Source organism: Rhamphochromis longiceps, linkage group LG9 (assembly GCF_057381845.1).
Source record: "Rhamphochromis longiceps isolate RC_006_pf linkage group LG9, R_longiceps_female_GT1.1, whole genome shotgun sequence".
NCBI classification, from domain to species: Eukaryota; Metazoa; Chordata; class Actinopteri; order Cichliformes; family Cichlidae; genus Rhamphochromis; species Rhamphochromis longiceps.
The window spans coordinates 21,283,023-21,300,532 of NC_140565.1; the positions used below are offsets into that span (position 1 = coordinate 21,283,023).

Genomic DNA, 17,510 nt, shown 5'->3' on the forward strand with positions numbered 1-17,510 from the left:
GGGGAATGAATGGAGGCATTGAACGGCGAACATTTCTTGTCACAGTGCAGTGGTGACAAAGGAAGACGGGAGAGGCAAGTTGCTGAATTAATGAATTGTGTCTGTCTCAGAGCTGAACAACTGAATCTCATGAATATTGCGTTACTATTCAGTTCACATGGCCCTGCAAGGTATAAAAGAAATATAATACTACGCAAACTCATTTTATGTAAACAATTAACATCAGTGGGTTAAAAAAAAAGAAGCAAAAAAAGCCAACACACACTTGGAGTTGTCTTTATTGCATCTCCACACTCATCGTCATTAAAGGTGGAGGGAAAAGGAAGAAAGAAATAGTGACCACTCCTTTAATGGGCAGCTGATGATGTCATATCACTACACAGATTCTTTGGTCTCCAAGTAAACCAGCTCTTCTACTTGCTGATTGGCTGACTGGCTTTGAGAGGGGGAGGGTGGTTTTCTTCCCCTTCTTCTTCTTCCTGCTTCTGGATTAATCCCTTTGCCAGAGTGAGCTCATCTCTCCACTTCGTTTTGCTGTCTCTCATGTAACCTCAACAATTATTCTTAATGCAGTCATGTCCAAGTGTACAAAACTGGATGATTTAGAGGGCTGTATTGTCCCTAGAAGATGATGAGGTGTGCTTTCTGCTCAGGTTTTTAAAGTAATCTTATTAACTAAACACTTAGGTGGCAAATTGCGCCTTCTGCTTGAAATCCAATAAGTTTGCCTCTTGCAGGCTTTTGTTGGCAAAGTCTGCTTCCTCGAGAGTTCCTTTCACTACTTAAGTCTCATCCCCTGTAGCCCTGCCACTTGTTTTCATAGCTGTGATGAACGGCGCCCTGAACTCTTGCACTGGTTGCCCTCTGCAGTGAAACACAATGCCATGTGCCTCTATCACACTCATGTCTGGGGCTACAGGTGACCAGCTGTCTGCTTGTATTCCTCTCCTCTGGGACAGCTGGAGCCATCAATCAGCTCACCCCCTCCAACCCCACCCTCCCCGAGCCCCATTGTGCCCGTCTGCCCGGTCTGACCACCACAGCAGCACCGTCAGACTCATCTCATCTGCTCTTTCGCTCCTCCGGGGAGCACTTCTCAACTTCCACGTAGTTGCGAATTCATGCTTGTTTCCAGGCTTTCAGGACAAGCTGTGCAAATCTCTCACTGTCTCTGGTGTTGGTTTTTGGTTTGAGTACTCATTGATGAGTTTGGCATTTGGCTCCCATGAACTTGCCCTTCATCTAACAGCTAGTTTTATGATGCCTCTGATGGTCATAAATTGATACATTGTTGAGCCCACTCCACACAGCACGTGCAGTCACAGTCCTTTCTCCCTCTGCAGATGGAAAGCATTGAAGCCCATTATTGTGTTCTTGGAGGGGCGTCTTCCACCATGAACTCTTTGGCACACTTTTAAAGAGAGTGGCCTTAATGTATTCAGGCCTGATTCACAGTGGCTTTGGCACTACCGCTACCATCCCCCCAGCCTACACACACACACACACAACTCTTTTTCTTAAAAGAGAGAGTAAACATGTGTGAGTCGCACTGTTCCTTGGAACTTTTTCTTGTTTATCGAAAAGGGAATTGATGAGCCTGACAGGGGACTTCAAAGGGGGACATTAAAAAATTCAGTTTACCTCAGGAGAACTTTGTGAAGGACACTTGATCAAAGAGCAGAAGGACCCAACAGTTGCACACTAAAACTTTTTATGTGACCCAGATTTGCCTGTTGCATAATGCTTGTCTGTCGGAACAACATTGTTGAACCTGTGTCAGTTATCTGAAGTTTGCCAGAACTGCTACTATAATTAGGCTAAACCAAACCATAGAAGTGGCTGAGCAAGCATGTCTCCAAGCTCTCCGAGCCTTGTCAAACAGAGGGCTAATTGTGAATGTTGGTAATTATTAGCTATTTTATAAAGAAAGAAAGCAGAATTCCTCGGTAATGGTGACTGCTGCTTCTGCTCATGTGACTATCAGTTTCTCCCTCTGGTCTGTGGACAGTTCATTGTTGTGTCTTAAAGAGCTGCAGGGCGACAGGGAAACTAATTGGGTGGAGCATGTCTGGACATACTGACTCCCAGGCTCTCTACTGGAGCGTCGCTGTGCCACACACGCACACAGACACACTCACCTTACTCGATTATACACCTTTGACGTGTGAAAACAAAAAACAATCATTACTATAAAGCATGCAATCCAATCAGCGATAACAACAGAGACTCTCTGCACAGATGGCACTATTAAATGTTTATTTACATCCTCAGTTACTTAACCTTGTGCTTTAGAAAGATGTAAGTTAAAGGTGCCTGATATTTCTTTCTGATATTTATTCACTTTTATTGTAACTGCGCATGCCCTTTTTTGTTTGTTTTTACAAACAAGCTTCGTGATGAGCAGTTATCCGTGGTTTTTACCATGTTTATTATCACAAAGCCATTCAGTCCTGATCCAGCGCTAATTTACGGCTCCAGTGAAACTGCTGCCTCCAAAGCAAACGACGTCAAGTAAATCTACGTGTTTGCATTTGTTGGGTGTTATTTTAGCACCACTTATTCTAATTTGAATAGAGAAACTCTGTGTTTTCAGCGAGAGCTGCGGAGGGACTGTTTCTGCTGCCATTCGGCTTGAAGTGCCTGTTTTTGGCTTTCAGGGTGGGTCTCTAAGGGAGGCCCTTGGGCACAGTAGGTAGTGAGAAAGGGGTCTTCTTTAAGGAGGACACAATTTGCATAGGTCTATGTACACAGCTTTCGGAGACCTCTCCCCAAATATCTGAGTCGAGCACCTGTATTGACATTGGCAGAACACTTTGTCTCAGGATTCAGGTCCAGCTAGGAATGAAAGCAAACCACCACAGCGCGCTCGCCGTGGGCAGCTAGACTCGCAAATACCTGAGAGGACTTTATCAACTGGGGTGGGGAGGGTTCGTGACGCTGCTACTTCATGAGAAAAGGGTTGCAAATGAATCCCATCAGTGATTACGACACATAGAGTTGTGTTGTAATCCAACAACTAAAAGAGATGATGTAAAAGAGTTGATGATACAGTCTTGATCCCTGGGGACAAAAGACAAGGTCAGCAAATGAAGTTAAATGTATTTAAGTGGGGCCTTTCTGCTGTTATAGTTTGTTTTATTTAACTGAGAGAAAGAAAACAAAATTCAGAGAAAACTATGGTCCTAAAAAGTAAACAAATGAAAGAAGGAAGGAAAGTACAAATGAAGTTTAGAGGAAACTATTGCACTGAAAAAGACTTGAGGGAAGAAGAAAGGAAAACAATATGGAAATTATGAGGAAACTACAGCCATGAAAATGTAATAATAAAAACACCTATTTCTTTTCAAAGAAATAGGTGTGTACATCCATTACACAAGATGGGCATGCAGTTTCTGGGGCTTTCAAACTCATCTCATTGCCCTAAATAAACATCAAGCCACTCAAGTTACTTTGTTAACCAACTTAGTTAACTAAACTGTTTTCACCATGTAATTTAAAAAAGAAAAGAAAAAAGAAAGAAAGAAGAGAAATCATTCCAGGACAGTAGTTGTGATTGCTTGGTTATGATAAGAGGTGGCGTTTCCTCTAAAGCCTACTTCACTTTTGCGTTCCATGTAAAAAGAAACTGAGTCAGAATTTCATGCAGCTTACTCAGTGTTTTCCTTTAACTGGAAATAAGCCACAGCGTATACAACATTTAGGCACCACCCACGTTACAATAGCAGGACTTTTATCTGCCTGGTGATCACACAGTTTGTGACTGCTCATCAGCTGCTAATATAGAGAGGAACCTGGGGATTCCTATAACTGCCTTTAGAGTGTATAATAGTGAGTATGTATTTAAAAAGGGTGATAAAAAGAAGAAGAAAAACGTATTTTATTGTGTTTATTTCATCAATCTATTACTACTACTCCCAGGCTATTATTATTATTATCATTATTATTATTATTATTATTAGTGACCAATTGAGTTTTCTCACGCAGGTAGTAAGGGCTCAAACCAAACACAGAAGGACGGGCAGGAAGCGGCGTGGGCAGCCTCCTTGTGTCACCGCCTGCGTCAGACTAGACGCCAGGAGGGAGTTTTCCACTGACGAAAAAGCCTGCGCTTCTCGGCAGTCTGCTACAGACAAGGGAAGCGCTTCAGCTGGTACGGACCCCGTGCGGCAGAGAGGCACAGACAATAGGAGAGAATAAAAAAAAGGCTGTGTGTACGCGGGGGATAAGCGCTACGTTTATTCGTGCCATTTGGATTACTTCCACCGTTAACACCCGTCGGCTGTTTTACCCAGCGTGACTATTCGGTGACTGATGGTGATCGGATACTTGAACTGGTGGTGAGTACAAACAGAATCGGGAGTTTCGCTGCTGGGTTATTGAACACCGTAATTTACGCGTTCAACCTCAGCGGAGGGAAGCAGGGGGGAAGCCAGATAGTTTGACTGTTTATTCTCGTGTGTCAGGAGTCGTTTAAATGCCCTGTGCGGTTTGTGTCTATGCGTGTCATCTCTGGTAGGGTTTTATTCGCTTGATTTCTTTTTGAACACTTTGCCTGACGCTTTATTGGAAATGGACGCGGCTGTGGTGGCCCCCGCTAGTTAAAGTTGAGTTTTAATGAATTGTTTTCTGGTGGCAGCACACGGGTGCTGGTATTCACGGTAACTGGAAAGAATTAAAGTCATTTAACTGATTTTCTTTTTAAACGCGAGATTCCACGACCCGCTTCATTCACTTGGTGATTGATTGATTTATTTGTTTTTAGATCGATCGCTGATTAATCAGCGTTTTACAAACTTCACGGCTCACGCCGGGAAAGCCGTGCTTCCCACCGCTGTGGGTTTTCGGCTGCGGATTCATTTAGGTGATCTGAACTGTTGATGAGGTCGGCTTTGTGTATTCAGCCCGTGCGGAGTTGTTCTTGTTCACCTCGGCGGCGCTGGTGCGCCTCTTGTAACTAGAGCGACTCCTGAAGGCACTACATCTGAGCACACAGCTGACAGGGCTGCTGTCATTAGAATTAGCATTAATCATGAGGCATGATCGGGTCAGCTGGGGGAGAGAGCCGGCTGGACTCGTACGACGTGCCTATTCGACCCGATATAATTATAGGTTTTTAATTTTGGGGGGGGGAATTTTAGCGATTTGCCACATGCAGGTAACAGTTCAGTCTTTGAGCCAGGTGTGGACAAGGAATGCGGAGCTCCTTCATTGTTTGATCAGTTTTCCATCACGGCATGTGGACCTTTCTCTTCTTTCTTTTAAAATGCGTAAATGACTGAAGTTTCTAATTCATTTAAGTACTATAAAGAGAAAATGATGTCAATGTGGTTTATTTTTATTGTTATTCTCATCCAAAGGTCTTGATTTATTAATGTTATTATTTTTTCCAGGTATAACACTGCCCTCTGGGGCTTTTATTTATTTATTTAATCTCTGGACAGTGTCTGTTTTCGATAAAGCGCCTGAGTCGATTTAATCGTCTCTAGCGCGACCTCACCCGGATCATTTTTGGAATCATGTTTTTTGGAATTAGGCTACAGAGAGCTGAATGATCCTTTGTTTACTGAGAAGGAATACAGCACTCGGTGCTGTGCATTTAATGTCCAAGGAGGTTTCAGATGTGTTAAATAAGTCATTGTCTCTGCTTATTTAACATCATTTTCCATTTATAGCACACATTTTGCACCCACGTCCCTCTTTAAAATAACAATTGACCTGTTTGCTGCCTCCTTATTAAAACTGCCAATGCACTCCCAAATCCTCTCAAATGATTTGAAGGAATTCGCAGCACAGCGAATAACATCCCCACATCCTAACTGCCTCATCTCCATCGTGTGATCCTGCATTCAGTTTGCCTTGTGGTGCCTGCAGCTGTCAGACACAGCACAGATAATCTGGATGGCCACTTCCTGTGCACTGCAGTGCATGTTTCACAACCTCAGGAAGCTCATGCACACTTTTAGTATCTGTCTCCCCAGCTGGGAGAGGCAGCAGCCGCATGCTGGGTTCAGACAAGGTTCTCTGTGCCTGCTTCATTTTGGTCACGCAGGATGGCCCCACGCTTTTGTGCCTGGAGACGAGGGTGGAGTTGTGTTTGTGTGTGTGTGTGTGTGTGTGTGTGTGTGTGTGTGTGTGTGTGTGTGTGTGTGGAGGGGGTAACACGGAGCCTGCTGACAGCCTCCAACACAGCAGCCGAGAGCTCCCATCTGCTTTGTCCTCTCTCAGCATTCCATACAGCAAGTGTCCCAGACTGGAGCATGACCCCTGAACCCGAAGCCACTCCCCCTCCCTCCACCCAAACACACACCCAAAAGCTGTGTGTTTTCTGCTTGTGGACTGCTATTCTAAAGAGGTTTTCTCAAAGTTTGCTGCTGTGCACTTGGCACAGTTTCTGTTATTTGCAAGCGTGTTACAGAAAAATCAAAGCTGCATGTCATTTTGTCTGCACAGTGAATGCCATTCGAGGTAAAGAGTGGAAAAAACAGTTTTAGCCTTCCCTTTAAAGCAGGAGTAAAGCAACCCAAACAGTGGGTAAATAGTCCTCTGCAAGCATCACCTGGACATTTAGGTTTGCTCTGCATAACAGATTAATGGCAGCCTGGGGCGTGTGAAGTCCACGTGCAAGCTAATACCCTGTCAGGTGTGGCTAGGAAAGGTGGCTGGCTCAAGTGTCTAGTGGGAGTAGGACTTTCCAGTGGTTAGCAGTAGAAAACACATCTGGGTTAGATAGAGCCTGTGTTCTTCTTCCACTATTACTGCGGGAGCAGTGCTGCCAGAATGGAATTCCTGTGGCTTGGAAACATGACATTATTTATTTGTTTTGTACAGTCCTCCCTCCTTCTTCCCACTACCTCTCCTTTTTGGAATCGCGCTGTGCACGGGTCAAGGCAGAGGAACAGAATGTTTCTGTGGCACAGTCACAGCAAGCTTTGCGGCTTCGGTGAGAACAACAGGCTTATAGAGGAGAAAGCGGGAGCGCTCCCTGCATTGTTCCAGCAGGTGGAGCGCTTCTGACTAACAGCTGACTTCATAAGAAATGAGCCAGTGTTTCCCCCAGCTGTGCAGGAGCTGGAATCCAGCCCATCCGTCACCTTGACGGCTTTGATCAATTATCTCCCGTCCTCTCGGTGTCAGAACTGGAAGTGAGAGGTGCAGTACCTTGAAAGCCTGCAGGGGCTGTCCTGCCCAGCCACGGTTCTACACACACGGGAAGGCTCCCAAGCTTATCATTATCACATTTTATGAGCACTCAGTCAGTCATTCAGACACTGCACAAGGCTGTCAGTGTGCCATGTAAATGCTCCCGGCTGGCTAAGATTAGTGCAACTTGTCGCTCCCACCCACACGGTTATCAGCTGCAAAAGGGCTGGACAGGCGGTGCGAGGGGGCAAAGTCAACTGTGACTTGTCCTGATGGCTGAGGGGCAGACGGGAGCAGTTCAAACAGGGTGAAAGTTGATATCTGTGCAAAACCAAAGATGTGTATAAGAAAGCTTTTATGATTTGGTTCTTTTTTTGTGATTCTGATTAAACTAAAGCTTTCCGATAAGTTAGTTTGATAAGATTTACCGTGGCATTTTGCCTTTTAAAAGTAATTCAAACTCTTTTACATCCTTCTCAAATAATTGAATACTCTTTTATAAAAGGGTTTGAGGGGCTGTCTGCAGATTTAAAATCAAAATGAATTGAAATTCTAAAGTCGTACAAACAGCCCCGTAGCTGGATGTATCAAGATAATCTTATTCAACTGACATAGTTATGCATCTGACTTGAGCTGTGTAGTGCTTCTGGTGACAAATCTCCTCGCCAGAGATTTATCTTTCCAAGTCTGTGACAACTGGCTGGGGAGCACCTCGGTGGATGCGTCCTTTATCTGCCTGCCTGTGTGCGGTTGATGGAATGACAGTGATGCATAATTTAGCGCACGCTGAAAACATGCTGCGCTCCTTCTCTGGCTCGGCTGTCCGATCACATCCATTCTCCATTTAGAGCAGACATCCACAGGCACCGCTTTCTTGACGAGCCAGCGCCGAATTCCTCTTTTTATCTTTGTCCCACCCTTTTGCAAATGAGTCACTACGCAATGTCTTTTCTTTTTTTTTTTTCCTTTCTTCTTTTCTTTTTTTTTTTTTTCACCCCGGGTCCCTTGTTCCATCCGCTGTCTGTGCTCTCTTGGCCTTGTTCAGTGGGTGCAGCGGCTGAGCAGGCTGAGAAGCTCCAGATTGACTACAAGCCGTCCCCTTGCCAGGATTAACCTCTCGCCATTGTTTCTGCCCGTTGAACAGGATTAACAAATCAATGTGTCAGGTAGACTGCAGTCAAGAGACAATGACCCAGTTCTGACACCACTGCCCCCCCCCCCCCCCCCCCCCCCCCACCACCTCTCTCTCTTTCTCTCTCTCTCTCCCTCTCCCTCTCCCGCACCCCCCCCCCCCCCCCCCCCCTCCCCCTTCTGCCTCACTGCAGCTTTTAATTAAAAAGACTTTGCTTAGCTGGCGCTATGCACTCCCTGGAGGATGCTTCACAGCTTTGTTTTTTTTTGTGGGGTTTTTTTTTTCTGGGAACTGGAGCTGGGAATGGTGGCAGAATTGTAAGGTGAACCCTCGCGTGCTCTGCGTGCACAGAGACGTGAGCTTTGTGGTGTTTTTCAGAACACACATGTTGTCTGATAAGGGAACACACAAAGCAACAGATGCGGCACCCAGGTGTTTCTAAATGGTTTCAAGACAAATCCCATCATCATGTCATAATATTAGTTATACGTGTACAAGGCATTTTGAGATTATTTTTTTTGCACGAGTAAGCTGAAGGATAGGATGGGGGGGATTCAGTGCCCCCCTCCTTTTTTTTTTTCCTCCACTCTTATTGTCTGTGTAATGTGAAGGCTACAGTGTGGAAGGGAGCTTTTTTTGTTTGTTGCAGCGACAGTGTGAGTTGGCTTGACCTATTGCAAGGTGATTCATTCATCAAGCGTGCACTGGGGACAACAATATCTGACCGCAGCAATAACAATAACCCCCTCCCTGTACATCTGCAAAGATGCACCCACTGCCTATACGAAGGTGTCAGCCTCTTGCCCTTGACTTTGCCTTTGTCCTTGTCATAAGGATTTTTTTTTTCATAACTGCTCTCTGTTGCATGCAGAAAATGGCTCTTTTCCTTGTACACCAGCTTCCAGATCTTCTTCTTTTTCTTCTGTTCTTTGAGTAATGACATCCCGATGAGACAAGCAAGACATGCAGATCGCAGATGGATTCAAAGTTCCTATAAAGTCACTGGAGCATTTCTGACAAATTGGCTGTGTGCTAAAGAGCAATGGTCACATTTTAAGCTGTTGGAAGGATGTTTGGGTGTTTTACGTGTGTGCAGTACTGTGTTTAGTAAGAGTATGTTTTAAAAAATGACGAAAATCAAAGTGATTCAGCTGCAATGTTGAAAGATTTGTAAGCAGTTTGACGGTGAAACGAGGTAAAGCCTCCTTTTCCCATTCCACATCATCATCTGAGGGAGTGTCTGTGCTGGAGCACGGCACGGTTGTGTCCTACCTCTCCCTTCACTTCCTTCCTCCCTCCCTCCACCCTCTCCCTCCCTCCCTGGTTAAGATAGCAGGGGCTCGTCCTCGCAGTGATGATAAACTGTGCCGTCTAGCAGCAAGCATCGCCTGCTAATCTTCCCAACTTCTCAAAAGTTGGGAAGATTAGATTGTTTGGTGTTTGCTAAGGTCACGAGACACATTTGTATCCCTTAACCATAAAACACAAAAGCAGCAACCTTGCTTTTCATCAAATCTGCTCATTTGTCATGTCAGCGGTTGCTCTTTTTGAAATTTTGCCTGGAAAAAGACGGGGATTTAGTCGAGCTTTGAAAGTGTTGCTGCCCGACAAAAAAAAACATTAAACACATCGACAAATCTTATACTTGGAAAGGTGATATTAGGCAATATTTTTAAAGATTAGAGGGCAGACAGCACTCCCTCCCACTGAAAGCATTATTTTTTTACTTTTCTATCTTTTACTCAGCTCTGGATATGTGGACAACAAAACATTCTGCCTATGCGTAGCTGCGCATGTATTCAATGACTTCTATGTGGACACGTTACTTATGACCAGTGGCAAATTGCCCTTGCTTTCCTTCGGACTGCATATTTGATTGCAAGGGCTGCTTAAAGTGACTGATTAGAAAATAAAATGTCAGGTCACCTCTGTTTGGTCGTCTCTCTTAATTTATGCGTTTGCTGAGCCGATGAGATTTAGAAGAGGGTGAAGGGTTCGCTAATTGTTGACTTAGGCAAATGGAACTGATTGATTGCTTCCTGTGCCATTGTTCTCAACTGAGAGTAGCAGGAGACTGGTATGCATACATGACTCACTTGTACCATTGATTTTGTTTAAATAAAAGCCTGACAATGTACAGTTGATAATTTATTGGGTTAATAAAATAAAGATCCGGTGATGATTTGTTAAAATAACTGTTAGTAATTTGCTAATTCGTCTCTTTCTCTCCTCCTTGCTGCAGATCTTTTGCGCTAACGCCATGAGTGGGCTTCTCAAGAGGAAGTTTGAGGAGGTGGATGAGGACCCATGCTACTCCTCACCGTCGCCCTCTTCCCTTTCCTCTGCCTGCTCAGGCTGGGACTCGGAGGCGGAGAGCTGCTTCTCGGACACCCTGGATTCCACCCCCAGCAACCCCAGCTCCCCGGCAACAAATTTCAACAGTGAGTATCTCTCTCCAGCGATAATAAATCACAGAAAGAGCTGATGGCACATGTTTTTATAATGCATTCTCTTGCCTTTAACATCCGCTGAGACTCTGATAACAAACTTAGATAAATGGGGGAGAGGTTAAGGAATTTAGGCAGCTGGAAGGCCATGAAACACTTCACAGAAATGATTTCAGACTTCTGCAATGAATACCTCTTTTGATTTCATGCCCTAAAGCTGCAAAATGGCTAATCACATTATGCACTGGCTGCTCACCTTGGCTGTGTCGCCACCTTCTTCTCAAAGCCCCGCATGCAGGCACAGCCTCACCTTTTCTTGCATGATGTGGGTCGCGCGGCCTTGGGCCGTTTTGTGTCTCGACCTGGGTGCGTCTGCTGAGCTTTAGGGGACGGACCGGCTTGGAAAGGGATTGCAGTGTACGGGAGAAGGGCAAACAGTTGTGAGGTTTCCAGGATGGTGGGGCAGGCAGCCAGGAAGAGAAGCATGGCAGGTTGCCAAGGCTGGGAACACACAGAGCCTTGTCTGAAGCCCGGGCGTGCACCCAGCACAGGTGCTGAAAGTGAGTGGGTGAAGGGATACAAAAAAAAAAAAAGGGGGGGGGGGGGTAGGACAATCAAGAAAAAAAGGCGTGCAGACACATCTGAAGGAGCAGATTGGCTGGATCATTATAATCCAGTGTTTACACAGAAATTGTGAAGTGACTGCTAGACACAGCAGAGAAGATGATGGATGTGAAGCTGTACCTTGGTAGTTTATTTTTATGTGTATTACCCCAAGCAGCAGATCAGACCACATAGTAGAACTATTGTGTGCCGCTTACCTCTATTAAGGTAAAAGGTTACTTTTCCAAGCTTCAGGTATCACACCAGCTTTCTGTGTCTTTTAAGGCCAGTTCAGGGCGAACTAGAAGTCTACAAGGATCTCCCCACCAAATAATAATTGTAATGTCCGACACATGTGGCTTGTAGATTCGAAAAGTTCTGGTGACTCAGGCAGAAGGGAAAAAGTTGCTTGTCTCTAAAAGAGTCTCTAAAGTTTTGTTGAATATTCCTGGGTGGAGGAAGTGGAATATATAATAAAACTTGAATAATTGGGCTTTTTTCCCACATATGGTTCTACTTTGGCTCCCATATGGTTTTATTGTATTTGTCTGGGTATAGAAAGATCGTGAGCACTTTTTAACAGCGAGAGAACCTTTGACCCGTTTCAGTTACTGGGCCATTTGTGGGGATTGTCAGCTAGCAGCGAGACCCGGGTGGGCAGGTTTTATTCTTGCCCTTAGGGCTACACTTCCACCCTTCACCCCCATCTGGAAGCCTCAAGCATTTACTCCCCACTTTTGTGATCCTGGCGGCTCTGTTTCCTCCACTTTCCTGGCCAACAAAGGGAAATTCCTGGGTTGGGTGTTTTGTTTTTTTGTTTTTTTTGTCGCACAGTAGGGCAAGTTACAAAGCTAAATGGATTCTTGGGTTAGTGTAGGTTTCACTTTACAGGATGTAAGCATGTTAGAGTCCTGTTAGCAGTGTCTTTTAATTGGGTACATGATAAGGCGGGAGCAATGAATCAGAGGGGTGTCCTTTTACAGTCTGTTCAGCAGCATTTATACACCTCTCAAGTACAAGTGCTGGGGAATTATGCCATCTAGTGGCACGAAAGTAAGAATCCCCCCTCTTTAGAGCATCCTCTCTTACTTGTGCATCATGTATTCTAATCCTGCCTCTTTTTTTTTTTTTTCCATCCATAGCAACGTCCATCCTTAAGAAATCCAAACGAGCGCGGCGGGGCAATGTGACGTTTGACCAGGTGACGGTGTTCTTCTTCCCTCGGTGCCAGGGCTTCACCAGTGTTCCCAGCCGAGGAGGATGCACTCTGGGCATGATGCAACGCCACAGTGCACTCCGCACATATTCGCTCGCAGAGTTTGCCGTGGAGCAGCGGCTCCTGCGTCGGGAAAAACTCCTCAACAGACTCAGGGAAGAGAAACTGGAAGCTCTCAAACTGAAGGTGTGCACCATAAAAGAAATGCAGTGGTTAAGGGATCTATGAAACTGTGCCTGTTCAACATGACAAATAAACTTTGTTCCTTTTGTTGTGTTCAGCTGACAAAAAATGGAACCCAGGAGAGCGAGGAGGCCGAAAAACTTACAGTGGATGACATCCCAGAGCAGGATATTGACATCAGTGGAGCCAACGTCGACGAGGGCTCTTTTCTCCAGCCTTACACGTCCAAGCGCCGCTATGCGCTGCTCAAAGCGGCTGGTGTGAAGAAGATCGACAAGGAGGAAAAGAGGCAGCTGCACGAGCTGAGGCTCTCCAGGGAGAACTGTGGTTGCGACTGTCAGGGGTTCTGCGAACCTGAGACTTGCAGCTGCAGCCTGGCTGGCATCAAATGTCAGGTAAGAGCCCCAACAATTTCATGCTATCAAGAGCACCCGGGCAAGACACAGCAACTTAGGAGTTTCTGTTGCATGATTTAAGAACTTTTCTTTACTTCTTGCAGATGGACCACTCCTCTTTTCCATGCGGATGTACCAAGGATGGATGCGGAAACATGGAGGGCCGCATTGAGTTCAACTCCACCAGGGTACAGACGCATTATATCCACACTATAATGAAGCTGGAGCTGGAGAAGAGGCTGGAGGAGCAGTCCAGCACAGAAGAGGATGAGGAGAACACAACCGGTGCCACCCCCTTACCAGCAGTGCCCTCCTTCCCCTTCAGCTCAGAGATGACAGCAGCTGGGGAGAACAGCTGCAGCAGCGATATGACAGACTTGTCGGACTCTCAGAGTGAGGACTCGGAGGCAGGCGAAGGTCCGTGTGAGCCCAGCGCCCAGCTGGATGTTGATGAGAAAGGCCTGAGCCGCATACTGTGTTTCAGTGACACAGAAAACTGTTCGAGAAGTAGCAAGGACAGCGGCGATAAGAGCGACAAAGACACTTGTTGCCCAGAGCAGCAGCAAGAGCAACAGCAGCCATCTACGGAGGCGTTTAGTAGCTTTAGTATGGTGGACTTTGCAGATGAGAATGACAATATAGACGCTGCACTGCTGGACTCTTCGGACGATCAAACAGACAATCGAGCAACAGCCATTTCAGAACTTTTGGATGAGAATGCCAACCAGGGAAACGCTCTCTTCCATAGCTGTAGTGTTCCACACACGCCCTCTCCCACAGTCGATCGCTCAGCTAGCTACGACATGGAGCTGAGCCTCTCGTCTGAGTCAGACCTGGAGTTTTTCGATGGCTTCCCCTGTTTGGGGCCCACCTCCCTCTACAACTCCCTCAAGGAGTACGAGCACATGGACAACTTTTTTCAGTTTCAGTTGCCTAGTTATCCCAGTTTCCCTGCAGCCAGTGACCCAGGGACCTGCCTCCTGGAGTCGCTGATTGGCCTTTCAGAGTCCGTCCCAGAACCCCCCGCCACTTTTACAGACAATCAGCTGTTGGAGGAAGCCATGAAATTGTCTGTGATGGAGTCTGTGAAAGTTTGACCCACGCAAGGTGAAAAATTTGTGGACAGTGCAAGAAAAACGCAGGTTTGAAAATGCACATAAGATGTCAAAGTGTTGGAGGAAGCTGTGATTGCGTTTGATTTTTTTTTTTTTTTTTTTTTTTTTTTTTTCCCTCTCGCCTAATAAACGTTCAAAATTCCAGACTTGCCTTCAAAATTGTAAGCAAAGCAGTTTGGAATGATTGCTGTGTGAGACGGCAGCTAGTGTTGAAAGAGATACTAAACGTATATCAATTTGATCAGGCATATTAAAAATAATAATAAAAAAGATGTGGTGGCTCTCAATTCCTAAGAAAGCTTGTTTAACCAAACCAAGATCACCAACCATACGCTAAATGGGAATGAACCCTCTGGGGCCAGGTTGGGAATCTCAACACAGCTGAATGTGCACCTCAGGGATTTTTTTCTAGCTTTTGGAGGCAATGTACCTTTGCTGTGATGGCCTTCATATGAAAACCAGAGTCAAATGGTAACCTGTTCGCGCCCTAGATTTTAGGCTAACACCCGGACGACTTGAGTAGAAGGGGTCCTCCTCGTGTTAAATCCTAAAGCTAGTGGACTCTTTCTCCTCAAGATCTCTCCCAAGGGTCTTTTATGGTACAAATAAAATCCCTCTAAAATCTCCTTGATCAGCACTTTATCTGTGAAAAAAAATAGTTATGTATGAATAGGCATTGTTTTGGTCGAACGGGATCGATTCAACAGTTAAACGCTAACATGACGGAGTTTCATATTTATGAGCAGGGTAACTAGATATAATGCTCATGCCATTTAAAAGCTGTAGCTGTATTGTCTTTTTACTTTTGTTTTAAATTATTTCCTTTTATGAATTCCTTTTATTTATTTCTGATGAAGCCTACTTTCACTCAAGCAGCACTGTGGTTTGATATTTCACCTGAAAGTGCAATCTTCCTTCCTGTTTTTTTTTGTTTTTTGTTTTGTTTTGTTTTCCTTGTCCATATCACATTTAGGCATTGTTATGGGAAATGGGATCACAAGTCCATCAGCAAGTATTTAATATCTATTCTCTTTTACAGTTTAACTATTTTCTTTTTTTTTTCTTTTTTTTGGATAACTTATTATGTCATTATTTCACTAGTTATTTAATTTAAGACGCCTGGCAATAAAATGGGGTGTTGTAAAGTTTACTGGATGTGCCTGCTTATCGGGGGGAGCCATGCATGCTAATAGAGTGTGCACAGCGCTTCCATTTAAGCTTTGGGACTGAAAACTGTGGAATCTCCCTAATCACTGAAACTAAATTATGGTTCTGTTGTATTGCTGCCTATAATGTAAACATAGAAAATTACACTAATATTTTCTAACTAATTTATGTAGAATGACAAAAGAATTCTAATCACTGACAAATTGAATATTTTATTAAGCAAAAGCGAGTAATTTTCAATCTGGGTCGACCTTTGTAATATATGAATTATAGAGAAATGTATACTTATGAAGGTTATTGCTCTCCAGCATTCTGAAGTATTTTTCATAGGCAGCCTTATGGTTCAATATCTTAGAGACATGCCACTAAAACTAAGTAAATTGCGAAGATCAATTTGATTGTACTCTGAATTTCTTTGGAAGTCTGTGACTTGGCTTACGATATGTTATGACTTACACATGTAAAGGGTTTTTGTGCATAAAAACTGCATATATTATACAATTTTTATCGCACGCGCAAACCCTGAAAATTGAAGAGTTGCCTCATTAATTATTGAACGAGACCTTTCAAAGGTGATTGTGCTGTCACCTGTGTGAAGAGCCGAGGGACACTAGAGAGTCAATGTACATATCTCACCCTTTCTACAGCTGTTTCAACAGCCTTTCTGGACCCTTTAGAAATTATGCATGCAGGTCCTGTTTGTTAAAACTTGTTCTGATTAATTGTATACTTTGAAAAAGTGCCGAGTGCACATTTTGGAACTGTATTATTCGCTTTTTTGCCTTTTTCGATTACTTTGAAGTCCATCCAATATATGTTCTTATGCCATGAAGAGGGCACTCATTTTTTTTTTTTTGCAAGCAGGCATTTGATTCTCTTGTATAAAACATCAAATCTCATGAAGAAATGGCAACAGTGAGTGTTCAATGTAATGTATTACAGTACAATTTATATTGTTTTCAAAGAAATTGTCTTACTTTTTTTGCCTTTTGTGTTGTACATATTTCTGCTTGAATGGTCCTGCAGAGCAAACAAAGCTGCTTTAATTTTTTTTTTTTTTTTTTTTTTTTTTTTTTACATACTCACACATTAACCTGCTGTTCAGAAACAGTGTCTTTCATCTACGCCATTTTGACAGCCTGTCCCTCCAAATAATAATAATAATAATAAAAAAAATGTTTTCTAAATCTTTGACTGTTTTTTGTCTTTGTAAAATGCTGAAAAGTAAACTTTTTGCATTGTTGGGGGAAAAAGCATGGACAAAAACTCCTAGGGGTATTATTTCTAGCTTTCTTTGGTGGGAGGGGGTATACTTGATATATTAATAATATATTTTAGCGAATAAGCCAAAAATATGTTATAATTGGTTTAACCCTTTCTAGACCAGCAAATAATTGCAAGAAGTGTAGCGGTTTGCACATCTGTTTGCCAAGCAAAGGGTTTCTGGTTCAATTCCAGCCAGAGACACAAACCCTTCCTGGGGTCAGGGTTTACATTAAACATGTGAAGCTAAAAGTAGCAAAAGTAAAATAAGCACACTAATGTACTTTCAAATTATGTGTAGCTCAGGTAATCTACAGTACACTGCTACTTTACACCAGTGGTGGTGAAACCTCTAGCAAAGGAAAAAAACTAATTGTGCTCTCCATACTGCAGTTTTTACCACTCGTTACAATAAAAACACAGGATCCAAGTTAATCTAGTTGTTCATTAGAAAAGAACAACGATTACATTACAATTGACAATTTGTTACTAGATCTGTCAAACAGGACGTATTTGGTGTTTTACACAAATGTGTAAACCCTGGGACGACCGTAACGTTTAGTAAAATGCTTCTGTGCGAAAGTTCAGGGGACAGACGCCATCTTTACTTTTAAGATTAGACTTAAAGCTAAATCTGAAAGGACTGTGATCCTGTAGTATCCCTTGGTTATGCTGAAGCAAGCTCAAACTGCTGGGGGACTTCCCACAGGTGCTTATATGCCACGGCTGCATGCCTTTACATTGTGTCATCTCTCTCCCATAGTTTGTGTTTTTTCCTGTCTTCCTCTTTCCCAATACAGCTGCTCTTCCCTGAGCCTGGTTGTGCTGGAGATTTTTGTCCTCTTAAAA

General features: G+C 44.0%; 1 protein-coding gene across 1 annotated transcript; it reads left to right on the top strand.

Annotated features, from left to right (window-relative positions):
- The first annotated feature begins 3,764 nt into the window (after positions 1-3,764).
- Positions 3,765-16,467, top strand: csrnp1b (cysteine-serine-rich nuclear protein 1b). Its single transcript, XM_085418811.1, has 5 exons — positions 3,765-4,337; positions 10,515-10,713; positions 12,465-12,724; positions 12,820-13,116; positions 13,221-16,467. Exons 2-5 carry the CDS (start codon positions 10,533-10,535, stop codon positions 14,211-14,213), a joined length of 1,731 nt encoding a protein of 576 aa, XP_085274937.1. The 5' UTR covers positions 3,765-4,337; positions 10,515-10,532; the 3' UTR covers positions 14,214-16,467.
- The last annotated feature ends 1,043 nt before the right edge of the window (positions 16,468-17,510 follow it).